Source organism: Oncorhynchus gorbuscha, linkage group LG22 (genome assembly GCF_021184085.1).
Source record: "Oncorhynchus gorbuscha isolate QuinsamMale2020 ecotype Even-year linkage group LG22, OgorEven_v1.0, whole genome shotgun sequence".
NCBI classification, from domain to species: domain Eukaryota; kingdom Metazoa; phylum Chordata; class Actinopteri; order Salmoniformes; family Salmonidae; genus Oncorhynchus; species Oncorhynchus gorbuscha.
This window is the reverse complement of record NC_060194.1, coordinates 23,870,358-23,896,504: the sequence shown is the minus strand read 5'-3', so window position 1 is coordinate 23,896,504 and position 26,147 is coordinate 23,870,358. Positions and strand designations below refer to the sequence as shown.

At 44.8% G+C, this 26,147-nt stretch overlaps 1 protein-coding gene across 1 annotated transcript in view; it reads right to left on the bottom strand.

Moving 5' to 3' along the window:
* LOC124009111 (E3 ubiquitin-protein ligase HECW1-like) overlaps positions 1 to 26,147 on the bottom strand; it is a 73,687-nt gene that overhangs the window by 8,412 nt on the left and 39,128 nt on the right. The window contains exons 7-26 of the mRNA XM_046320607.1: positions 24,637 to 24,779; positions 24,319 to 24,419; positions 23,485 to 23,741; positions 22,393 to 23,452; positions 22,198 to 22,299; positions 13,405 to 13,555; positions 11,585 to 11,709; positions 11,245 to 11,378; positions 10,846 to 11,031; positions 10,471 to 10,605; positions 10,204 to 10,309; positions 10,008 to 10,104; positions 8,633 to 8,716; positions 8,438 to 8,541; positions 8,168 to 8,282; positions 7,434 to 7,547; positions 6,991 to 7,143; positions 6,569 to 6,667; positions 6,013 to 6,142; positions 5,681 to 5,827 (exon numbers count right to left, since the gene is read on the bottom strand). Of these exons, the coding sequence (XP_046176563.1) occupies positions 5,681 to 5,827; positions 6,013 to 6,142; positions 6,569 to 6,667; positions 6,991 to 7,143; positions 7,434 to 7,547; positions 8,168 to 8,282; positions 8,438 to 8,541; positions 8,633 to 8,716; positions 10,008 to 10,104; positions 10,204 to 10,309; positions 10,471 to 10,605; positions 10,846 to 11,031; positions 11,245 to 11,378; positions 11,585 to 11,709; positions 13,405 to 13,555; positions 22,198 to 22,299; positions 22,393 to 23,452; positions 23,485 to 23,741; positions 24,319 to 24,419; positions 24,637 to 24,779 (3,543 nt within the window). The remainder of the gene's footprint in view (positions 1 to 5,680; positions 5,828 to 6,012; positions 6,143 to 6,568; positions 6,668 to 6,990; positions 7,144 to 7,433; positions 7,548 to 8,167; positions 8,283 to 8,437; positions 8,542 to 8,632; positions 8,717 to 10,007; positions 10,105 to 10,203; positions 10,310 to 10,470; positions 10,606 to 10,845; positions 11,032 to 11,244; positions 11,379 to 11,584; positions 11,710 to 13,404; positions 13,556 to 22,197; positions 22,300 to 22,392; positions 23,453 to 23,484; positions 23,742 to 24,318; positions 24,420 to 24,636; positions 24,780 to 26,147) is intronic.

Genomic DNA, 26,147 nt, shown 5'->3' with positions numbered 1-26,147 from the left:
ACAATGGCGCAGGGCCAGACGGATTACCAGGACGTGTACTGTGAGCATGCGCTGACCAACTGGTGTCTTCACTGACATTTTCAAACTCTCCCTGTCTGAGTCTATAGACCACCATAGTCTTTGTGTTCAAGAACTCTAAGGTAACCTGCATAAATGACTACTGCCCCGTAGCACTCACGTCTGTAGCCATGAAGTGCTTTGAAAGGCTGGTCATGGCTCACATTAACACCATCATCCCAGAAACCCTAGACCCACTCCAATTTGCATATCGCCCCAACAGATCCACAGATGACGCAATCTCTATAGCACCACACACGGCCCTTTCCCACCTGGATAAAAGGAACATCTGTGAGAATGCTATTCATTGACTACAGCTCAGCATTCAACACCATAATGCCCTCAAAGCTCATCAATAAGCTAAGGATACTGGGACTAAATACCTCCCTCTGCAACTGGATCCTGGACTTCCTGATGGGCCGCCCCCAGGTGGTAAGGGTAGATAACAACACCTGCCACGCTGATCCTCAACACTGAAGCCCCTCAGGGGTGCGTGCTCAGTCCCCTCTTGTACTCCCTGTTCACTCATGACTGCACGGCCAGGCACGACCTCAACACCATCATTACATTTACAGATGACACAACAGTGGTAGGCCTAATCACTGACAACAACGAGACAGCCTATAGGGAGGAGGACAGAGACTAGGTCGTGTGGTGCCAGGTTAACAACCTCTCTCTCACCGTGATCAAGACAAAGGAGATGATTGTGAACTACAGGAAAAAGAGGACTGAGCGCGCCCCCATTCCCATTGCCAGGGCAGCAGTAGAGCAGGTTGAGAGCTTCAAGTTCCTTGTTGTCCACATCACCAACAAACTAACATGGTCCAAGCACACAAAGACAGTCGTGAAGTGGGCACGACAAAACGTATTCTCCTCAGGAAACTGAAAAAGATTTGGCATGGGTCCTCAGAAGGTTCTACAGCTGCACCATCGAGAACATCCTGACTGGTTGCACCACTGCCTGGTATGGCAACTGCTCGGCCTCCAACCGCAAGGCACTACAGAGGGTATAGCGAATGGCCCAGTACATCACTGGGGCCAAGCCTCCTGCCTTCCAGGACCTCTATACCAGGCGGTGTCAGAGGAAGGCCCTAAAAACTGTCAATGACTCCAGCCACCCTAGTCATAGACTGTTCTCTCTGCTACCGCACGGCAAGTGGTGCCTGAGCGCCAAGTCTAGTCAACAGCTTCTACCCCAAGCCATAAGACTCCTGAACATCTAGTCAAATGGCTACCTAGGCTATTTGCAGTGCCCCCCCCCCTCTTTACACAACTGCTACTCTGTTGCCATCTATGTATAGTCACTATAATAACTCTACCTACATGTACACCCCCCCCACCCCCCCGTATATAGTCTCGCTATTGTTATTTTACTGCTGCTCTTTAATTACTTGTTACTTGTATCTCTTATTCTTATCCATATTTTTTAACACTTTATTGTTGGTTAGGGGCTCATAAGTAAGCATTTCACTGTAAGGTACTTGTTTTATTCAGCGCATGAGACCAATACATTTGATTTGATTTTGAAGCTACATGTCTAAACAAAAGACTCCCCTTTGCCAGATGATTACATGACCCATCAAGTTAGCCAGTTGTGTCTAGGGGTGATTACGGTCATCTCTATTTTATTTAATGAACATGTGTATATGTCTAGACCAGGTATTCATTTCCCCAGGGGTACGCGCAATGCCATTGGGGGTACATCAAATAAAAATGTGATTTTTACATTTTTTTTTCCCTTCACATTTTCAAACAGTCCATTTATATTTTCCAACGTGGCTATACATGTATGTGAGTTTTTTCCCGTCTGAGTAGCCTCGTTTTACTGCTAAAATAAACATTTTACCATCTAGTGTTCAGCGAAATAACAACACAATGTCAAATACATGTAGCCTAATTAACATCCAATCACATTAAACGTTACTCTCTCGTGGGAATTCCACTAACGGTCAATATGTAGCTGCTGCTCCTGTTGGTATCTGTACTGATGGCGCAAAAGCCATAACAGGGAGACATAGTGGAGTGGTAACGCGCATGCAAGCAGTTGCTCCCGACGCCACTTGGGTACACTGCATCATCCACCGAGAGGCTCTTTCTGCGAAGGGAATGCCTGACAGCTTGAGAGACGTTTTCGATGCTACAGTGAAAATGGTTAACTTTGTAAAAGCAAGGCCCCTGAACTCTCATGTATTTTCTGCACTATGCAATGATACGTGTAGCGACCATGTAAGGCTTTTACAACCCACAGAAGTGCACTGGTTATCAAGGGGCAAAGTATTGACACGTTTTTTTCAATTGAGAGACGAGCTCAAAGTTTTCTTTACTGACCATCATTTTCACTTGTCTGACCGTTTGCATGATGACGAGTTTCTCACACGACTGGCCTATCTGGGTGATGTTTTTTCTCGCTTGAATGATCTGAATCTAGGATTACAGGGTCTCTCCGAAAATATATTCAATGTGATGGACAAAACTGAAGCTCTGATTAAGAAGGCAGAGCTCTTCTCTGTCTGCATTAACAAGGACACAGGTCTTTCCATCATTGCATGATTTTGCGTGTGCAAATGAACTCAAGCTTATGGACAATGTCAAATGTGATATAGCGAAGCACCTGAGTGAGTTGGGTGCGCAATTATGCAGGTACTTTCCTGAAACTGATGACACAAACAACTGGATTCGTTAACCATTTCATACCCTGCCTCCAGCCCACTTGCCGATATCTGAACAAGAGAGCCTCATCGAAATTGCAACAAGCGGTTCTGTGAAAATTGAATTTAATCAGAAGCGCCTACCCAATTTCTGGATTGGGCTGCGCTCAGAGTATCCTGCCTTGGCAAATCGAGCTGTTAAGACACTGATGCCCTTTGCAACCACATACCTATGTGAGAGTGGATTCTTGGTCCTCACTAGCATGAAAATGAAATACAGGCCCAGACTGTGTGTGGAAAATCATTTAAGACTGTCCAATACAACCCAACATTGCAGAGTTATGTGCATCCTTTCAAGCACACCCTTCTCATTAACCTGTGGTGAGTTATTCAGAAATTTCGATGAACAAATAAGGTTTTATATGTAAGATGGTTAAATAAAGAGCAAAATTATTGATTATTATTATTTGTGCCCTGGTCCTATAAGAGCTCTTTGTCACTTTGTCACAAAAACTCAACCTCATTCTTATGTTTAATAAATGTATTGTATAGTGTGTGTGTGTAGCAGATTTACAATGATGGCAAAAAACAACATTTGAGAGTGCGCTGACCCTGGTGCTAGAGGGGGTACGCAGCTGGAGGTTGAAAGTTTGAAGGGGTACGGGACAAAAAACAGTTTGGGAACCACTGGTCTAGACAATAGTGACCCATCTACTTAGATAGATGTGGCTCGGGGGTGGTTATAGCATTTCTTTCACACGACCCATCAATTTAGACAAGTGTGTCTGGGTAAGAATCATTTAATATTTATAAAATATTTATCTGGGCACTTTCTATTTTTGATATTGCTACTATACAAATATGCAAGTAACCATTTCACTGTACCGTTTACACCTTCTGTAACCTGTGCATGTGACAAATAAACATATATTTTATTTGATATAGTCTGTGTTTACCAGATGTGTGAATGTGAAGAACCACATGACCTGCACCATAGTCAGATTCAGTGGTGGGCCGTCAGGGCCAGCAAGGCCTTCTCTGCTGGCCTAAATATATATATTTTCCCACAAATATGTATTAAATTATTTCCCAGAGTAAGAGTTATACTCTTCATTTCATAGCTTTCCTCTTGGTTGCACTGCTTCCAGCCCCAGGTTGAGATTTGGAGGGCTGGTCTTTGATAGATCCAATCATATTCAGCCATCATGTGTTGCCAGGGGTCTAAAATCTGCCCTCGGGCCTTCAGAATCAACAGTGCGGGCGCTTGTAGCTTAAAGTAAATGGAAATTTAAATTTAGTGTCAACCAATCAGCTTTAGAGTTGGCTATTGTACGCCTGCTGGCTGGCTCCAGTGTTACACAGGAGCCAGCTAGCAGACGTAGTGCGTGTACGTTTTTTGATTGGATTACCAATATTGAGAGGCAGGTCTATGCAGAACCTCAGAACTAGGAAACTGAATTTGATAAACAAATTAATTTGCGTAATACTAAGCTGTTTTTTCAACCCACAATGGCGGAAGGAGGAGAAGATATCGATTTGGTCGAGGATATAATTATAACGCCATTCTCAAGACTAACTTTTCAAAAAAAAGTTAGACATTGTAAGGAGAGGTCGGCCGACGCTACAAAGCCTGTCACAGGCGGGAAAGGGGTTCGTTCGCCACTTTCAAAGTTCCAACTACAAGCGCTATCAATGGCTCACAGGCACCGAGAAGCACTGCAAACTGTACTGCTGGGAATGCCTATTATTTGCAAGTGATCGATTTGGTGTTTGGAGCCACACTGGCTTTGCAAACTTGAGTTGTCTAACCAAGGCAGCAACGAGACACCAAAGTACGGCTGGGCACTTACAAGCAATGGTGCTTTTGAAAACTTTTGGGGACACCCGAGTGGATCTACAGCTCAACGAACAAGCGCGCAGGGCAACGGAGCTGCAAGTGAGCTGCTCCGGAGCTGCAACCAATGAAAAGGTGAAGAAAAATAGGGAAATATTGAAAAGACTCATTGATTGTGTCATGTTTTTGGGTAAACAGGAACTTTCATTTAGGGGACACGACTAAAGTGCTGACTCTTTTTTTTGGACTTAAAGCTCAAAGTTTGTGGACCAGAAATGGATAGAAGAAGAATATTAATATAACTCTGTTGCACTCGACTATGTTCTTGTCTATTAGTTGAACTGTACTGTATTGTACTCTTCCCCTGCAATTCTCTGAATAAAAATGTCAATTTCAAGGTGACGCAACGCCTGGTTATACTGCATTTCTGTCTAAATGTATAGTGTCTAGAGCCATGGCATCATACTGATGGTAATAAGAGGTGGATTCAATCGGGTGGGACTGTGTTGGACCTCACTGAAGGCCCAGGCCCCAGGCCCACGGCACGCCACTGGTCAGATTAGGTTATTGGCCAAGGAATAGATAGTGTATTTTTGCTACTACTTTCACCACTTCTATTCTTGAAATCTTTGGTAGTTTACTACACTACCTTACTCACTCTGTTTAGCACATGGTCTCAAATGTGAATCCTTAAAGATATGGGTGGGGCTAAGGCTTAAGTGGGTGTGAAGAAGAGCTCTCCAGTTGGGGTACCAAAACATTCAAGGGCCGTTTTCTCAAAAGTGTGGTTACAAGTTTATTAACTTTCAAAGCAGAACTACTTTCCCATTGTTCCTCAACTGCAGTGTATGATATACCATTTTCTAGCTCTGAGTTTCTACTTTTATCCAATATAAAAACACAATTTCAAATAATTGTTTCAAATATGTAACCCAGGCCGGTCGGGTCACATATTTAGACACATTGCTCCCATCATTGATTTGTTGATTTCATTTGAAACTTTAAGAAATCATATTTATAGTGCAAAGTGAAAACCCTCTTAAATCATAGCAAGGCTGGAAAAACAATAAACCAAATTGGAAATATTGGGGGGAAATCATGCCATGGCCAATGGTTGTTGCCCTGAGAGTGTTTGCTCTACCTCATAGAAGCCTCTGACCAGTGCCTCTGTCTGCTGGACCACTCCTCTCTCCACCCTCCACTTCACCATGCGGTCAATGTACTCCTTCTTATTCTTTTCTGTCACATTAATGTGGGCCCCTCCAGACTTCAGCTCTCTCTCTGTGACCTGCCCACAAAGAGAGTAATATCCATATAACACGACAGACAAATCGTACAAAGGAAAAGTCCCCATGAAAGTGTACAGTATACTGAAAGATATACACTGTAAAAAAAATAACATGTTATACAGTACTTCAGCTTGCTATGGGTGTATGTGTTTAGACATCGTACGTATTAGTACTTCACACATACCTGTCCGAAGACTTCCTCATTCACAGTGAAGGTGAGGTCCAGCACGTCAGTGATGTCATTGTCTTTCATCCACTGTAGACTCTGATGGAACTCCTCGTCTAGATACTCCAGATCACTCAGGTCAGTGGCTCTGCAACAGGTAAACATATTTATCTCACAGATGAAATTCTGTGGGGTTCACTAGCTATTACTGCACAAAGCAATCCATTGTCTTAGAGTCAATTCAGGGGAGTGATTAACCTGCTTTGTGTGTAAATGTAAAGGATGCTGATTCTGTCAGTTGTTCTGTCAGTAGCCTATCGTCATCATCATCCAATCTGGAGAGACTTGTCTTTAGTTATCACGCTAGAAAGTCAATCTGGGTTGACTGTGTTAAGTCTAAAACTACTGGCAACATTTATGCCTGATTGCGCACTAATCAATTCTGGATAATGTTTATTTCTTGTGTACGTGGCAGAGACATGTTTCCATATAGAATAATTGTAAAGGCCAATTCAGACAGACAGAGACAGAAACACAGACAGGCAGGTGTGCGGGCAGACAGACATAAACTCACAGTCTGAGGAGAGCCTTGTAAAAGGGCCGCGTGAAGAAGGCATCCAGGAGATATTGGTGGATCAACACCAGTCCCAAAATACGCCCACTAAACCGGAACCTGCACAAAAACACACAGAGACAGGTCTCACACACAATTACAAATCCAATGCAATGAAAATGTTTAGGTTTCATCACATGAGACTTCCATGAAACCCATTCATTTTAGGTCTCCAATAAGTAAACGAAGAACAAGCCCACGGTCATGTTCATTAGGACAATGGAAAATACTTAAACGCTTTGCAACAGAACACAAAAAAAGAGTGTTTCTCATTTGACAAGTCAAGGTCGTCCCTCACAGTTAGTCAGTTTTCTTCCCTTTGGTGCCTAATGAACACAACCCAGGATGAGTTTAAACCCAGGACGAACAGATGTCCTCCTCACCAGTCCAGATGGTTCTCTACGAAGGCAGACATGGGGCTGATCTGGACGGTGTATGTGTCGTTGGCTGAGTACTCAAACAGGCCATAGTAGGGGTTGAACAGCTCCTGAGACAGCAGGAAGAAAAACTCTCTGGACGGCCCACTGTAGTCCAGCCTGACGGCGTGGGAAGAGAAGAGACCAGTTATCTGTCAGTAGCAGTCAGTGATGCTAGAAGAATGAAACAGACATGCACTATCCTCTATATAGCCCAAAAACTAGCAGTTCATTCTTTAAAAGACGAGAGGGGGTTCTTTCTTGACACATGCATTGCTTTTTCAAGTAACTTAATAGAATTCCGTAATTGTAAAGACATGCACTTTCATGCAATGGTTGAACTCCACAGATCAAAGTCCCTCTTTGTTGTAATGTCTGTGTTCAGGTCAATAGAAGCAGCTTTGGCTTACCCCTCCTCTCCTATGAAGGTGATGTAGAGCTTATTCCTCTGTAGTTCCTTGCGTGAGTAGGCCATGACCTGGTTAAAGGTACCCTCCAACAGGTGGTCTCTCCGGACGATAAGCCTGGAACACAACAACATCATAGGATGCTGAGCAACACAGACATGGATATACAACATGGTGCTAATTTGCACACACAACCCTAAAGTTTCTTAGAAACTTGCGCAGTAGTCTAGGGTACTGCATCGCAGCTCTAGCTGTGCCTCCAGAAACTCTGGGTTAGCTCCCAGGCTCTGTCGCAGCCGGTCGCGACTGGGAGGTCCGTGGGGCGATGCATAATTGGCCTAGTGTCGTCCGGGTTAGGGAGGGTTTGGCCGGTAGGGATATCCTTGTCTCATCGCGCACTAGCGACTCCTGTGGCGGGCTGGGCGCAGTGCGCGCTAACCAAGGTCGCCAGGTGCGCGGTGTTTCCTCCGACACATTGGTGCGGCTGGCTTCCGGGTTGGATGCGCGGCTTGGTTGGATTGTGTTTCGGAGGACGAATGACTTTTGACCTTCGTCTCTCCCGAGCCCGTACAGGAGTTGTCGCGATGAGACAAGATAGTAACTAATAATTGGATACTACGAAATTGGGGAGAAAAACGGGGTAAAATTTAAAAGAAAAGAAACAGTAGAGTTGTATAGAGCTGTAACTATACTTGAAAAAGGTGTGAGTGATCATGTTGCTGGACAGTTTTCCTTACTTGATTTTTCCTGGGCCCTGGCCATAGCCTTTAGCCTCCAGTTTCCTGTAGAAGTTGCGTAGTTTGGCCTCAAAGTCTCTCCGGTACGGGGCAGGTGCTCTCGCTCTTGATATTCCTGTTGACAAGCGCATTCAACTCCATGACATGAGACACAGACCACACCAGGATAACCATCTGTGACGTTTTTATTTGACCAATTCTTGTGAATTAACCAAATGTGTGTACATTTTCTACCCACTATCTCTCCATTTGTCATTAGTGCAAACCCACCTGGAGAACTCTGTGGTGAAGACCCAGGTGAACAACGAGGAGAGAAGCTGAAGCCAGGATGGAAGGAGGGTGGAACATATGACATGATCTCCTCTTCAAACAAGCTGCATAGAGAACAAAAAGTCACAAAAATGAAAATAATTACAATACTATAACATATTTTTTTTAGGGGTAACATGAACAGTTGCATCCTACCTCAATAGTATCACCAGGTCTGCGTCACATGCCAGTTTCTCCAGTCTTTGGGTGCCCTCTGTTCTGATGTAGTGGATCTTTTCCCTGCAAGCACACATGATACTATAATCTGGACTAGACTGGGTAGGTGTGTTTTATCAAACCTGACATAGAATAGAATAACTTTATCATCTTTATTACTGTGTAACTATTCCTATAATTACAGTGTAACAAGTACTCATTATTACACCGTACTTAGGGTTACTTCAGGGTTTAGGGTTGAACCGAGATGTGGACATGAAGCTAGGGTTAAGGTTAGGGTTAGGGTTGAACTGAGATGTGGACATGAAGCTAGGGTTAATGTTAGGGTTAGGGTTGAACCGAGATGTGGACATGAAGCTAGGGTTAAGGTTAGGGTTAGGGTTGAACCGAGATGTGGACATGAAGCTAGGGTTAAGGTTAGGGTTAGGGTTGTACCGAGATGTGGACATGAAGTTAGGGTTAAGTTTAGGGTTATGGTTGAACCGAGATGTGGACATGAAGCTAGGGTTAAGGTTAGGGTTAGGGTTGAACCGAGATGTGAACATGAAGCTAGGGGTTAGGGTTAGGGTTAGGGTTAGGGTTGAACTGAGATGTGGACATGAAGTTAGGGTTAAGGTTAGGGTTAGGGTTGAACTGAGATGTGGACATGAAGCTAGGGTTTAGGGTTAGGGTTGTACCGAGATGTGGACATGAAGCTAAGGTGTGGACATGAAGCTAGGGTTAAGGTTAGGGTTAGGGTTGAACTGAGATGTGGACATGAAGCTAGGGTTAAGGTTAGGGTTAGGGTTGAACCGAGATGTGGACATGAAGCTAGGGTTAAGGTTAGGGTTAGGGTTGTACCGAGATCTGGACATGAAGTTAGGGTTAAGTTTAGGGTTATGGTTGAACCGAGATGTGGACATGAAGCTAGGGTTAAGGTTAGGGTTAGAGTTGAACTGAGATGTGGGCATGAAGCTCGGTTTAGGGTTGAGGCTGGGGTTAGGGTTAGCGTTGTCCTGGGATGTGGACATGAAGCTAGGGTTAAGGTTAGGGTTAGGGTTAGGGTTAGGGTTGTACCGAGATGTGAACATGAAGCTAGGGTTAGGGTTAGGGTTAGGGTTGAACCAGGATGTGGATATAATGCTAGGGGTAAGGTTATGGTTACTGCTATAAGTAATAATGAGTAATTACAAGACATGTTACACTGTAATTACATGAGTAGTTACACAGTAATAAAGGCACTAATGTAAGGCGTTACCCTTTATTTTTCCCAAAGGAACCAATACAGTAGTGAGTGAGAACTATTCAGATTCTCTGAATCTACAAGGTCCTTATTTGAAAAACAAATCCAATTTATCCCCCAGTGTTTATCTACCTCAGGGAATGGTTCCTGGACAGGGCTGGCTGGCGCTCCGTTAGAACTTCTAGTATTCCAGGCTGACGCAGGAAGACCACTATCTTCTCATTATAAGCTGTGAGTGGAATTGAGTTCAGAAGACAGACTTACACAACAGAAACTATATGGTAAATGTGAATTATGACTGTGTTCTTTGTGTATGTACAGTACACACCTTGTGGCACTGGGTCTGGGGGATGCTGACTCCGTATTGCTGCCACCACACTGTTCCCTGGTCGTGACAACAAGGCCACACCTCGACTACGGGAGACCTCAGAGGCCTGAAAAAATACACATGAAAAAAAGGATCAGTTATAAACAAGAAAATACATAAATTCAATTCCATATTTCCATCATTCTAATACATGATTGGCCCTTATTAAACAGTTACTACGCTTAAAAACAAGGAAAGGTCTTCTGTGTGCTGTTTGACTCTCCTGACCTCTCCTGCGCTGTAGCTGCGTAGTCTCTGCAGGTGCTGCCTGTGGGTCAGGTGGTTGGGCAGGCAACCATTCTGCAGGGGGATTCTGGGGTCGATGAACGTGGTCGCCCGGCTGTTGTGGTCCACAAAGAAGTTCTGGACCAAAGAGAAGATGTTAGAGGTAAAAACTTACCAAAGTTAGAAACACAAATCTAAACACCGCTAGATCTGAAGGCAAATACAAAATCAATAGTATAATTAGTATACTTATTCAGCCCACCCCACCCCCTCAATTTTCCCACATATTTTCCACCTTTCAACCAAGGTACAATCAGCCCTTATGTGAATAGGTTGGTGAGTTATCTGTGGATGAACTGAGGATCATTGTCTCTGCACCTTGCCCTGAGGGTCAGTCTTGATCTCCCAGCCCCGGGGCAGTTCCAGCTGGGCGTCAGTGAAGCGGTTGAGGAATGTGACCAGGTCTCTGTTGTGCTGGTACCTCTCAAGGTTACGAGCATCTCTACGAATCTTCAGGATCATGTGCTTCAGGCACGTACTGCTGGTGAACATGCGATAGGCCCCCTGAGAAGAGAAGAAGAGCTCGGCATGACCATGGAAACTAGAAACCCCATATGCAACCAATCTGAACCAAAATGGAAGAATATTCAGCATCTGTTACTGAAGACAATATGTTACTAAGCATTGATATTGCTGTTCAAAGGGAAATGATGCTTATTTGTCAGATGAGCCATGCTGACTGAGTTATAAATGTCCACTGGGGAGACAGGTACTCACATAGTTGGCGTGGAGGACAGTGAAGAACTCTGGGTGTGTGATGAACTTCACCGCTGGGCTCTGTAGCAGAGCTGTGATTTTCTGGCTGTTGACTGGAGATGATGATGATGAGGAGGAGCTGTCTCTTCTCAGCTCTACACACACACAGCAGGAGAAACAAAGGAACAATTCACTGAATGGTGACTTATGTACAATTTTGTATGTATGTAGTACTTTGATAAGTCTCTCACTAAACAGGATCTGTGTAGACCCATTAGTTTTACAAAGCAAGACTACACTTAAATAGCACATCAGCTTATTGCATTCTGTAATTGTGACATTGTGGTGTGGTCCTACTCACCATTAGCCATTGGAGGAGAGTCAGTCTCACTGCTGTTGTTGTTGAGGCTTGTTCTCTCACTCCTGCTTCTGCTTTCTTCATTCTCACTCCTGTCTGTGGCCATGGTCCTCTGGATGCTCTGGTACCTGACAAACACACCAGCACACATTTACCAAACATCCAGAAATCAGAGCACCGCTGCCTGCATATAGATCAATTCTTTAAGAGTGCAAGAAACTAGTGAACATGACTTATCAAATACTATCTCTTATCTGAGTACGTTTACATGCACAGTAATAATTTGATTCTAAACTGACTATGGCTGTAGGCAGATTATGCAGTAATCATGTAAACACATTACCCTGCTTATCTTAATTGGCATAAGGTCAACATCGAATTAAACATAGGCAGATTAAAACAACTTATTTTCTGATCAATCTTTCAAATTATTAGAACATGTAAACATCTTAATCGGTGTTCCAGCGGTGTATTTGATCTGTGTATGTGCTAACACCAGCCGAGAGCCTCCCTCTTTAGACCGAATGAAGTGAGTTCAGAAACAACTGAATATATGCGTCTTAGAAGTAGGTTTCACATACAAACTTTATATGTCCGAACTCAAAATCAAATATGCTTTCCAGAAATAACATGGACGCTGTGGTAGAACGTTTATTTTGATTGGTGATTTTCTGCATTTATCAGAGTGCATTCAGTAGACTGATTTCAGATCTGTCCATGGAAACAGGATTATGAGGGTATTGGGGCGTTGGTTTAACATGGAATTATGAATCGTTCTTCTTACAAAGCATGTCATTTTAATCAAACATTTTAATCAAACTATTATAGTAATCTGACTATCAACAATAATTGCATTATTGTGTGCATGTAACCATACTCATTGAGTTTATGCAGTCAAATCCAGCTTGAAAGGTCACAATTTGTCTGCCAGTAATATTTAGTGCAGATTCTTAACTGCCCATAGGGATAAAATACAGTTGTATTCCATTGAATATGGACTTTTGTTATTGAATTCAATGTTAATTCATCCAGAGAAGAGGGGCAGAACTCAAGCTTATACTCACAAAGCACCAGAGAGAGAAGAATTGAATTTGAGACTATTGTTAAGTCTGACAATGAAAAAGATCTCTGACACAGCCCCGACACTGTCCACTGCTCATGCTTCCAATTGGACACGCTTCTTATTCCAGACACACACAGCGAATTCCACCAGCGCAGCAATAACCATTGAAATGAATTTCGTCTCCCTCGGCTTTCTGTCTCCCCAATCCCGTTAAGAGATTTCATGCACTGCAGTTGTATAATAACACTTAAGCAATAACACGTATTCACAGCCTGTTCTGCACATTTCTCATTTGATTTTTACTGACAAGTAATTCTTTCTCCATCCAAAATATCTCAGGCATTTGATAGAGTTCTTCTAGTAATGGCTCTAATATTAGCCCCCCCCCAAATCACACCTTACATAGCAAGCAGTCACAGCACATACCAAATGTTCAGCACACAAAATATATTGGTATCAAAGAGATTCAATAATTTGATCTAAATACAAAACTCCCCAATACTCATAAAGAACTGAACCGTTTCTATTAAAATCATCCAAAAAACAAAGAGGCTTTACATTCTTCCTACAACCACCAAATGGCCCTATATAATGTATGTTTTCACTTGTGCTTTTTGAACATAAAATAAAGAAACAATTCCAAAAGTATCGTAGTGACTTCAAAAAAAGTGTAGTGACCACAACATGACTACAGAACTGTGTTTTGGACACTGTCTCCCTAGCTCTCTTCTCTTTCTTACCCTCTACCCCATTCACTCACCTTCTATTGAGTTGTTCCATCTGCTGAACGGATCCGGACCTCCTCATGCCGTCGGGCGTGGCTGCTGAAGTGGGTCTCTGCCACGTGGTGGTCCTGTTTATGTGGTCCACATAGAACACACGACCATGGCTGTCCACACGTGCCTCCCAGTCTACACACACACACACACACACACACACACACACACACACACACACACACACACACACACACACACACACACACACACACACACACACACACACACACACACACACACACACACACACACACACACACACACACACACACACACACACACACACACACACACACACACACACGTAAGCAAACAAGAAAATGCACATCCAGAGGTGGCACTCCTAGTGGCCAGTGATTTTAATGCAAGGAAACTAAAATTGGTCTTACCTCATTTTACCAGCATGTCACCTAGAGGTGAAATAACTCTAGATCACCTTTACTCCACACAAATCTTAAATCTGACCATAACTATATCCTTCTGATTCCTGCTTACAAGCAAAAACTCAAACAGGAAGTACCAGCGATGTGCTCAATACAGAAGTGGTCCAATGAAGCAGATGCTAAGCTACAGGACTGTTTCGCTAGCACAGATGGGAATATGTTCCGGGATTCGTCCAATAACATTGAGGAGTTTACCACATCAGTCACTGGCTTCGTTAATAAGTGCATCGACAACATCATCCCCACAGTGATTGTATGTACAATATTAGTCAAAAGTTTGTACACACCTACTCATTTAAGGGTTTTTCTTTATTTTGATCGTAGCGGGATTTCTTATAAGTATCTAGATTTGTGTCCCGCTCCTTGAAAGCGGCAGCTCTAGACTTTAGATCAGTGGGGATGTTGCCTGTAATCCATGGCGTCTGGTTGGGATATGTAAAGTAAAGCATCCTGAGACCATTCATGTGTGGGGTTGCTTCTCAGCCAAGGGAGTGGGCTCACTCACAATTTTGCCTAAGAACACAGCCATGAATAAAGAATGGTACCAAAACATCCTCCGAGATCAACTTCTCCCAACCATCCAGGAACAGTTTGGTGACGAACAATGCCTTTTCCAGCATGATGGAGCACCATGCCATAAGGCAAAAGTGATAACTAAGTGGCTCGGGGAACAAAACATTGACACCCCCCCTTGGGTTGTGCCGTGGCGGAGATCTTTGTGGGCTATACTCGGCCTTGTCTCAGAATGGTAAGTTGGTGGTTGAAGATATCCCTCTAGTGGTGTGGGGGCTGTGCTTTGGCAAAGTGGGTGGGGTTATATCCTTCCTGTTTGGCCCTGTCCGGGGGTATCATCGTATGGGGCCACAGTGTCTCCTGACCCCTCCTGTCTCAGCGTCCAGTATTTATGTTGCAGTAGTTTATGTGTCGGGGGGCTAGGGTCAGTTTGTTATATCTGGAGTACTTCTCCTGTCTTATCCGGTGTCCTGTGTGAATTTAAGTATGCTCTCTCTAATTCTCTCTTTCTTTCTCTCTCTCGGAGGACCTGAGCCCTAGGACCATGCCTCAGGACTACCTGGCATGATGATTCCTTGCTGTCCCCAGTCCACCTGGCGTGCTGCTGCTCCAGTTTCAACTGTTCTGCCTGTGGCTATGGAATCCTGACCTGTTCACTGGACGTGAAAACCTGCTGTTTTCAACTCTCTAGAGACAGCAGCAGTGGTAGAGATACTCTTAATGATCGGCTATGAAAAGCCAACTGACATTTACTCCTGAGGTGCTGACTTGCTGCACCCTCGACAACTACTGTGATTATTATTATTTGACCATGCTGGTCATTTATGAACATTTGAACATCTTGGCCATGTTCTGTTATAATCTCCACCCGGCACAGCCAGAAGAGGACTGCACACCTCATACCCTGGTTCCTCTCTAGGTTTCTTCCTAGGTTTTGGCCTTTTCTAGGGAGTTTTTCCTAGCCACCGTGCTTCTACACCTGCATTGCTTGCTGTTTGGGGTTTTAGGCTGGGTTTCTGTACAGCACTTTGAGATATCAGCTGATGTACGAAGGGCTATATAAATACATTTGATTTGATTTCTTTCGGGTCCATGGCCAGGAAACTCCCGAGACCTTAGTCCCATTGAGAACTTGTGGTCAATCCTCAAGAGGCGAGTGGACAAACAAAAACCCACAAATGCTGACAAACTCCAAGCATTAATTATGCAAGAATGGGCTGCCATCATTCAGGATGTGAACCAGAAGTTAATTGACAGCATGCCAGGGCAGATTGCAGAGGTCTTGAAAAAGAAGGGTCAACACTGCAAATTTTGACTCTGCATCAACTTCAATAAAAGCCTTTGACACTTGTGAAATGCTTGTAATTATATTTCAGTATTCCATAGTAACATCAGACAAAAATATCTAGACACTGAGGCAGCAGACTTTGTGAAAATTAATATTTGTGTCATTCTCTAAACCCTTTGGCCACGAGTGTATACAGAAGATCAGGAAACAAACTACAGTGTCAAATCTGCTGAATTGGAGATTCGCCTCTTGAATCGGGGCAACAGCGTTCAGGTCCCGAAAAATGCAGGTATTGTAACGGCGTTCTTCGTTTGTTGAAAGAGAGTCGGACCGAAATGCAGCGTGGTGGTTACTCATGACTTTAATGAAGTAGGCCTGATGTAGGCCTGATGCGTGGTGCTGGCACTGGTGATACTGGAGCGAGGACATGCACAGGAAGCCTGGTGCGGGGAGCTGCTACCGGAGGACTGGTGTGTGGAGGTGGCTCTGGATAGACCGGACCGTGCAGGCGCACTGGAGCTCTTGAGCACCGAGCCTGCCCAACCTTACCTGGCTCGATGCCCACTCTAGCCCGGCCAATACGAAGGGCTGGTATGAACCGCACCCGGCTATGCACACGCACTGGAAACACTGTGCGCTCCATAGCATAACACGGTGCCTGCCCGGTCTCTCTAGCCCCCCGGTAAGCACAGGGAGTTTGCGCAGGTCTCCTACCTGGCGTAGCCAAACTCCCTGTAAGCCCACCCCAATCATTTTTTTGGACTGCTTTTCGGGCTTCCATCCGCGTCGCCGTGCCGCCTCCTCATACCAGCGCCTCTCCGCTTTTTTTACGTCTCCAGTTCTTCCTTGGGAAGGCGATATTCTCCAGGCTGCGCCCAGGGTCCTTTTCCGTCTAATATCTACTCCCAAGTCCAGAAGTCCTTTGATCGCTGCTCCTCACGATTAACAGGGAGAGTTGGCTCAGGTCTGAATCCTGACTCTGCCACTCTCTCCCTGAGCCCTCCCCCAATATATTTTTGGGGTTGACTTTCAGGTTTCTTTCTACGCCGCCGTGTCTTTCTATTCGACTCCATTCTCCTATAGCCCTCTTCGCACTGCTCCAGCGAATCCCAGGCAGGCTCCGGCACTCTTTCTGGGTCGACCGCCCACCTGTCTATTTCTTCCCACGTAGTATACTCCATACCTCTGCTGTCCATAACGTCCTCCCATGTCCATTCTCAGAATAATTCATCCTCCTTTCGCTGCTCATGCTGTCGCTGCCGTGTCTTTCTCTATGACTCCATTCTCCTATAGCCCTCTTCGCACTGCTCCAGCGAATCCCAGGCGGGCGCCGGCACTCTCTCTGGGTCGACCGCCCACCTGTCTATTTTTTCCCACGTAGTATACTCCATACTTCTGCTGTCCATAACGTCCTCCCTTCGCTGCTCATGCTGTCGCTGCCTGTTAACACGCTGCTCAGTCCGTGTGTGGTGGGTGATTCTGTAACGGCGTTCTTCGTTTGTTGAAAGAGAGTCCGACCGAAATGCAGCGTGGTGGTTACTCATGTTTTTAATGAAGAAAAACGGAACGATACATGAAATAACTAATAAATACAAAAACAACAAACAGAACGTGAAACCTATTACAGCCTATCTGGTGAACACTACACAGAGACAGGAACAATCACCCACGAAATACAAAGCGAAACCCAGGCTACCTAAATACGGTTCCCAATCAGAGACAACGAGAATCACCTGACGCTGATTGAGAACCACCTCAGGCAGCCAAGCCCATACAACACCCCTACTCAGCCGCAATCCCAATAACCACAAAACCCCAATACGAAATACAACAAAACAAACCCATGTCACACCCTGGCCTGACCAAACAATCAACGAAAACACTATAATAATAATAATATAATATATGCCATTTAGCAGACGCTTTTATCCAAAGCGACTTACAGTCATGTGTGCATACATTCTACGTATGGGTGGTCCCGGGAATCGAACCCACTACCCTGGCGTTACAAGCGCCATGCTCTACCAACTGAGCTACAGAAGGACCACTAAGACCAAGGCGTGACAGGTATAAGGGCTGGAATACTTGACAGAAAGAACTTGTTGCGAAGGTGAGTGCCTCGTGATACATCAGAGAGAGTGTATTCTGTTACAAAATACAACACTGAAGCAGAGAACATTAAAAGAATAATTGAAAATAATTAGGGAATCATCCAAAGTGATATGCTACTACGCCAAGTCTTCCCTGAGCCACCAGTCATAAGCTTTAAGAGATGTCCGACCCTAAATTACAAATTAGTCCACAGTTATCTTCCTGGTGACTCTCAAAAAACTTTTAAATGTAACCAGAGCAACCATTGCAGTAATATTGTACAGAAGAAGTATTTTGTTGACACAGCTTCTAAAATTGTGTATTACGTCAAGCATTTCATTAACTGTAAAACCACTCATGTCATCTATAGATTGGAATGTCCACAGTGCAAGATGTTCTACATTGGACGGACAAAGAGACGGCTTCAAGACTGCTTAGTGGAACACAAGTATGCCATACGGGCAGGCAATGAAGACTACCCCATGTAAAGGAACTACAAGTCCTTACACCATGGCAACCCTGCCCCCTACAAGCTATGGGTATTGATCATGTTCCTGCCTCAATTAGACAGTTAAACAGTTAAACCAAAGGGAAAGTTTTTAGATTTACAAACTACAGGCCACTAAGTACCCTGGTTTAAATGAAGATATGGATTTACAAACTACAGGCCACTAAGTACCCTGGTTTAAATGAAGATATGGATTTACAAACTACAGGCCACTAAATAACCTGGTTTAAATGAAGATATGGATTTACAAACTACAGGCCACTAAATACCCTGGTTTAAATGAAGATATAGATTTACAAACTACAGGCCACTAAATACCCTGGTTTAAATGAAGATATTGATTTACAAACTACAGGCCACTAAATACCCTGGTTTAAATGAAGATATGGATTTACCAACTACAGGCCACTAAGTACCCTGGTTTAAATGAAGATATGAATTTACAAACTACAGGCCACTAAGTACCCTGGTTTAAATGAAGATAAGGATTTACAAGCTACAGGCCACTAAGTACCCTGGTTTAAATGAAGATATGGATTTACAAACTACAGGCCACTAAGTACCCTCATTTAAATGAAGATATGGATTGCTCAACCTTCCTGTAGGGTAGTGATATTGTTCCATTTGCTGTCATCTAGTGGACATTTTGCCCAATTTCCCTCAGCTATGTTTAGACTGTTGTTGTTCATGTTTGACGTGTTTGAGTGTACTATGGAATATATTGCTCTCTTATTCTTGACACTTCTCCTAGTCATATTTAAGGTTAGAACTACCTTTCTAGGCGTTCTGATACTTCTAGCTTGGGAGTTTAATTTTTTGATAACATTGCTACAGTATTTAACTTTTTAATGTGTATAATAGTGCTTACTAGGTGTGTCCAATCAATTTTGCAACCAGTCCCTCTTCAAATTAGGGCTAATTGGAAAAGCTGTTCAAAAGAGGACATTGCATTATTTCTTTGTACCCACTGACAAAGGCCATGCAGCTGAAACACGTCAAATTATTAAAACTTTGTTTCTATTGAACATGCAATACAAATACAGGCATTTTAATTAATTATATGAAGAGTGCCTTTGTCCTCCTTTTTAAGGTACACTTGTTAATTGACATGCATTCCAGGTGACTACCTCAAAGCTGGTTGAGAGAATGCCAACAGTGTGCAAAGCTGTCATCAAGGCAAAGGGTGGCTACTTTGAAGAACCTCAAATATAAAATCTATTTTGATTTGGTTAATACATGATACATGATTCCATATGTGTTATGTAATAGTTTTGATGTCTTCACTATTATTTTGCAATGTAGAAAATAGTAAAAATAAAGAAAAACTCTGAAATGACTAGGTGTGTCCAAACTTTTGACTGGTACTGTACATGTCCCAACCAGAAGCAACAGATTACATGCAACATCCCCACTGAGCTAAAGTCTAGAGCTGCCGCTTTCAAGGAGCGGGAAACTAATCCAGACACTTATAAGAAATCCTGCTACGATCTTTGACAAGCCATTAAACCCTCAAATATCAGTACAGGACTAAGATTGAATCCTACTACAATGGCTCTGACACTCGTTAGATGTGGCAAGGCTTGCAAACTATCACTGATTACAAAGGGAAACCCTGCCGTGAGCTGCCCAGTGACACAAGCCTATCAGATGAGCTAAATCCCTTGTATAACCACTATGATTATTATTTGACCCTGCTGGTCATTTATTAATGTTTTACCATCTTGAAAAACAATCTCGCCTTGTACTCTTATAATCTCCATCGGGACAGCCAGAAGAGGCCTGGACAACCCTCAGAGCCTGGTTCCTCTCTAGGTTTCGTCCTAGGTTCCTTCTACATCTGCATTGCTTGCTTTTGGGGGTTTTAGGCTGGGTTTCTGTATAAGCACTTTGTGACATCTGCTGATGTAAAAAGGGCTTTATAAATACATTTGATTGATATGCTCGCATCGAGGCAAGCGACACTGAACTATGCATGAGAGCACCAGCTGTTCTGGATGACTGTGTTCTCATGCTCTCCGTAGCAGGGCAATTTGTGACTTGTTTTTGTAATCAGTGGCTATATCGGAGGAGGAGTGGTTTCATTTATTTTCTGAATGTATTTCCCCAGCTTCTCAGGCTGAATCTCAGAGTGCTTCATTCTGTAGCTAGAGGACTCCTGATATCTCCAGGAGTGGTAAGTATAATTTATTTAGTCTTTATCTGTTGTGGTCTAGTACTATCTTTTTGCTAGCTAGGGCCATCTACTTTAAGTGCTACATGTCTTCCCAGTGGCCTACTTGGTGTGTGAACTGCTGACTGCTCATAATTTAAAGATAGTTGTGACACATCAACCAGGATCAAAGGGAAGGGCAATTTGTAAATTGTTTTGGTAATCAGTGGCTCTATTGGACGGGGAGTGATGTCACCTCTTCTAGGCAATCAGCAATTACTACAGGGAGGTGTGCTCTCCACCTCTGCTAGGCAATGAACAATTACTGTTCTTCCGTTTCCCCTGATTTCTCAGTGGCAACTGTAAGTGACAGTCATGTCAGTGGCAGTTTTGTTGTGAAACTAAGACCGTCGCCAAAACAAAGACTGTTCTGCAGAGTTATTCAAGGAGGGCTCCACACCACTCTCTCACTTGAGTATCTTACCCAGCTATTTACAGATCATCCCATTTCTTTTTTGTATCTTTGTCAACTATGTGTGTGTTTTCTATACCTGTTCACACCTCTCCCTGAAGGCTTTACAGATGCTCTCCACACTTTGGCTGCAACCCTTCTAATTTAGTGTACCCTGCACGCACGACCCATGTGGAATTCTGGGTCGCTGGCAGCATTTGAAACGGCCCATCTGCGGTAAAGAATGTCAAGTTCATCTCGGCCTACGCTGCCATTCAGTCCTTTGACGTTTTGGCCCTGACGGAGACATGGATCACCCCAGAGAACACCACAGATGCTCTTTCTTCATCTGACTATGTTTTCTCTCATAGTCCGAGAGCATCTGGTCGTCGTTGTGGTGGCACAGGTTTTCCCATTTCTCCTAAGTGGGAATTTTCTCTTTTCTCTTTTCTCCCTCTCTCACCTGTCCATCTCCTCATTTGAATCCCGTGCTTCACTTAAACTTGTCCACTCAAGCTTAACATTATTGTCATCTATCGCCCAACAGGTGCCCTTGGAAAGTTCCTCAATGAGCTTGACAGCTTGATAAGCTAATTTCCTGACGATGGCGTCTGCCTTCGATTCATTTCTTTCCAACTCTCTCCTTCCTCTTTGCCTCTTTTGACCTCACCATTTCCCAATCCTCTCCAACTCACCAGGGAGGCAATACCCTTGACCTCATCTTTACTAGAGGCTGCTCGTCTTCTAATCTCACTCCAACACCCCCCCATTCTCTGATCACTACTTTGTTTCCTTTTCTCCCTTTCCTCCAACCCTAAACACTCAGCCGCTACCTAGATGGTTATGCGCTGTCGCAGGACCTATCATCCTTTCACTCCCTCCTCTCTACCTTCTCTTCCTCTGTATCCACTGCTAAAGCCACTTTCTACCACTCAACATTTCAAGCTTCTACCTCTAACCCTAGGGAACTCTTTTCCACCTTCTCCTCCCTTCTTAATCCTCCATCCCTCCCCCTCCCTCCGCCCTCTCTGTGGACGACTTTGACTCCACTTTGAAAAAAAAGTGACGACATCTGCTACCCTATTGAGTCCACTGGTCACACAGAACTACCCTACACCTTGAACTCTTTCTCCCCTCTCTCTCTGGATGACATCATGCAACTAGTGAGATCTGGCCGCCCGACAACCTGCGCGCTTGACCCCATCCCCTCCTCCCTTCTCCAGACTTCTGGATCTCAGATCTCTAGAAACCTTCTCCGATTCCTCTTTCCTTGTTTATCAACAAGGAATATGCATGATTTGACTCAGACAACATTTATACCAAATGCTTACTTGGTGGCAGTGGTTCATCGATGGTGGGGTAGTGATGAGAATCAGGACGCATAGCAGGAAGCTGACTAACTGGAGGATGACTGGAAGGTAAGGGACAATCACCTATGGGACGACAAAAACAGGTCAGTCTACCCTAAGTTATCCAAACTACATCTCCATATCTCAAGTTAGTATTCAGTGAGGAACTCAACTCACGTCCTATCCTCCCACTGGGCCCAGCCACGGGTGACTCTCCATTTCCCATGAAGCTCTGGGGGCTCTGGACCTGCGTGGATGGGGCCTCTTGCCATTGGGGCATGCCATCCCCTGGCTCCCTGCTCTCTGCCCCGCTCACCTCCATGTCCTCATCCTCTTGGGAGGAGAAAGCACTGCTCCCCTCAGATGTCCTGCTTGCAGCCAGTAAAGGTGCCCGGGTGTGGCCTACTCGGCCCTCGTAGCATGAGCTACTACAGCAGGGCTCCATGTCATCCTCGTCGGATACTCTCTGGTGACCCCTGACCTGGCCCTGGGGGTGGCGGCCCTTGCTGTCCAGCAGCAGGGCCAGGTCGGACAGACGCTCAATGGACAGGCTGCGGGGCAGGGTCCTCCTTGGGCCAGGGGTCAGGGGCTCGGCCTTCTCATCCTCTTTTGAGCCATCCTGGTCCCTGGGGCTTAGCTGGTCAGGGCCTGGGTCTGGGTCTGGATCTGGGTCCAAGTCGGACTCCATCTCAGCCTCAGCCTGCTCTCCCTCCCCGTCCTCCTGGGTTTCTGGCTGGGCAGAGGGCAAACTGTGGAGGAGGTGGTGGATGCGGATGTAGTGTGAGCGAGGGGTTTCAGGCTCCCCGCAAGCCGAGGCGATGACTGTCTCCAGCTCGGACACAGGCAGGGAGCAGGGCCGGTTCTTACGTCTAGGGGTGGTCCTGACGCGCAGGGAGCAGGTGTCCTCGTCTCCCTCTTCCTGTCCCACTGCCTGCTGTTCTGCTGGCCCTCGAGAGGCTCCAAACGCTGCACTCTCCATGTCCTGCACTACAGCAGAGTGTACTGCAGAGCTGAACTGACCCTCTACTGGGGCACTTTCCACCCCCTCTGCCCACTCAGCCTCCTGCCCAATAGCCCTCTGCTCCTCTGGGACAGCAGGCTGAGGACTAGTGGGGGTCTGCTGGTCCCCTTCCTCACTGTTCTCCTCTACCGTGGGTAGCTTCTCTGCAGAAACAGCTACAGCCACAACCGCCTCCCCGTGGGCACCATGGACTTCTGGTTCGCTTGGTTCTGTTTTTAGGGCCTGGAACAGGGCCCTGAGTCTCCATCTCCATCTGTGGGCTGCTTTGAACTCGAAGTCCTTGCTGGATCCCCCTCCATAGGAGTGTCAGTATCTGTATCCCCTCCAATAGGGAGTTCTGGAGCTCCAGTATATTTCTCCTCATCCATGGGGAGTTCAGGAGCCCCCGGATCCAGGCTCATGGTGTCCTCTGCCTGGCCTTGGGCCTGGGAGGACTGGCCTTCCCCTTGGTTCTCCTGCACAGCGGCACACTCAGGCTCCGTGCTGAGAGACATGTCCTCATCATCTGCAGGGGGAGAACAGAGCTCATTACCTCACAGTCAGGGGCCTGGCTACGACACAGTGGGGCATATCCACATTAACTCACACTCTTTTAACTCTTAATAGACTTTTCTGTTTCTGCTATGGTATGTCAATAAATATAAAATATTGTATAGACCGAAGCAGCATGACAATATGGCACATGACAATACCAGAATAATCAATGCTTAATATCTGCCTGTCCAAACCTAGATATGACAGTTGATATTTACAGACATACAGTAGATGTTATATATTCTAATTGTCCTACCTCTGTATTAAGAAACAGACTAATTGAACCTAAATGAGAGAAAGAAGACAAACAGGATGTGAAAAAACCTGGGTTCAAATACTATGTGTTTCTATTAAATAACTTTTGAGTTTTGATTGAGCCTACTGAGAGAACCAGATGGGTGGGGTTTGTAACTGTGGGACTATTCCCTGAGCTCCATTACGCCAGGCAAGTTTGATCAAGTGCAGATAAAGTGTTTGAAGGAAAAATAGTACTATTTGAACCCAGGTCTGGACGTGTGTGAGATGATGTGTGTGAGAGAAAAAGGAACCTGGATGAATGGAGGAAGTGATCTCAAATCTGAACTGCAGCTGTCCACTGACATGTTCCGTCGGCAGCCTTCGGCCCAGTGTGTAGCTGACCACACGGTCACTATGGAGGAGGAAAGAAAGAGGGGAGGGAGAGAGGACAGGTGAGAGATAAAGAGAGGGGGGTGAACATAGGGGGGTGGGATTCAAGAGGGAGACGTGTTACTTTATGATTCAACCCCCCCCCCACATTTTGGTGTTAGCCCTGAATTAGAGGGCTCTTGTAAGCATTTGATTATCCTGATAATCCTATGAGCGTCCTGTTTATTCCTGAGCCATACCCAATAGCATGCTTCTCCAGTAGCCTCTGCACAGGCATGGACAGCTTGCCCAGGAAACGTTTGATGATGGGACGACTCTTGGCAAACTTATCTTTCACCTCGATCTCCAGAACGTCCGTGGGCAGAGACACAAAGTTGAAGCGCTGAGGAGAGCGAGAAAGACATATAATCCATTTTTAAATGCCTATATAAGGGCTGTGTGTAAGTATGCGTGTAGTGTTAGAGATGCGTGTCACTGTGAGATGCTTGTGTAGTTGTTAGTAGTATTGAAAACACTTGCAGCTACAGGAAACAAAGAGGGAGCTATCCATGGTGCTGAACTCAAAGTAAGACTAAGTATAACTTTGGAATGGAGGGAATAATACATATGACACAATGCATTACCCAACCATGTGTAACCTCAAATGACAGTGATGCCAAAATGTAATGGTAAAGAAAAAATGAAACCTCTTTAAATTGGACATTTAAATTTAAATCATTTTTTAAAATTCACCCTGTGATCTCTATAACAGATGAGCTATAAACTGGCCTCCCTCCAGATATCTCTACATGAACTGACCTCTATGGTTGTAGCTTACTGTACTGTTCTGTAGTGTACTGTGCTGTTCTGTACTTGTAACAGAACATGAATGGATCAGATATCACTGGCTCAGTATTACAGTAGATACATCATATGTATGCAGTTAACCCCCTGCCTGCCTAAAGCATACAGCGAGCATGTTTGCATGCATTTTTTAAATCATTGTCCTAAATTGCAGGTCATATAGTAAAGGGATGTAAAAGTAGTCCATAATGTATACATACAATAGATATAGGATCTATGGTAGTGGTAGTAGCAATAGTAGAAGAGGCAGTAGCAGTGGAGGCTCCTCAGAGGATGAAAGGAAAGCCCATCCTCAGTGAATTTCATAAAAATAAAAATAGTGAAACAATTAAAAGGTTCCCTTACATTGGTACCCCAGGAAATTTGAGGTTTTATTACATACAGTCGGGAGCAACGTCAACTCACCATCATAAAGACCAGGAATACGACTTTCCCGAAGCGGATCCTGTGTTTTGCCCACCACCCAGGACAATGGATCGGATCCCAGCCGGCGAACCAAAACAACGACGCCGTAAAAGGGGCAGACGAAGCGATCTTCTGGTTAGGCTCCGGAGGCGGGCACATCGCGCACCGCTCCCGAGCATACTACTCGCCAATGTCCAGTCTCTTACTACAAGTTTGATGAAATCCGAGCAAGGGTAGCATTCCAGAGAGACATCAGAGATTGTAACGTTCTTTGCTTCACGGAAACATGGCTCACTCGAGACACGCTCTCGGAGTCGGTACATCCAGCTGGTTTCTTCACGCATTGCACCGAGAGAAACAAGCATCTTTCTGGTAGAAGAGGGGCGGGGGGTATGCCTTATGATTACCGAGACGTGGTGTGATCATAACAACATACAGGAACTCAAGTCCTTCTGTTCACCTGACTTAGAATTCCTCACAATCAAATGTCGACGGCATTATC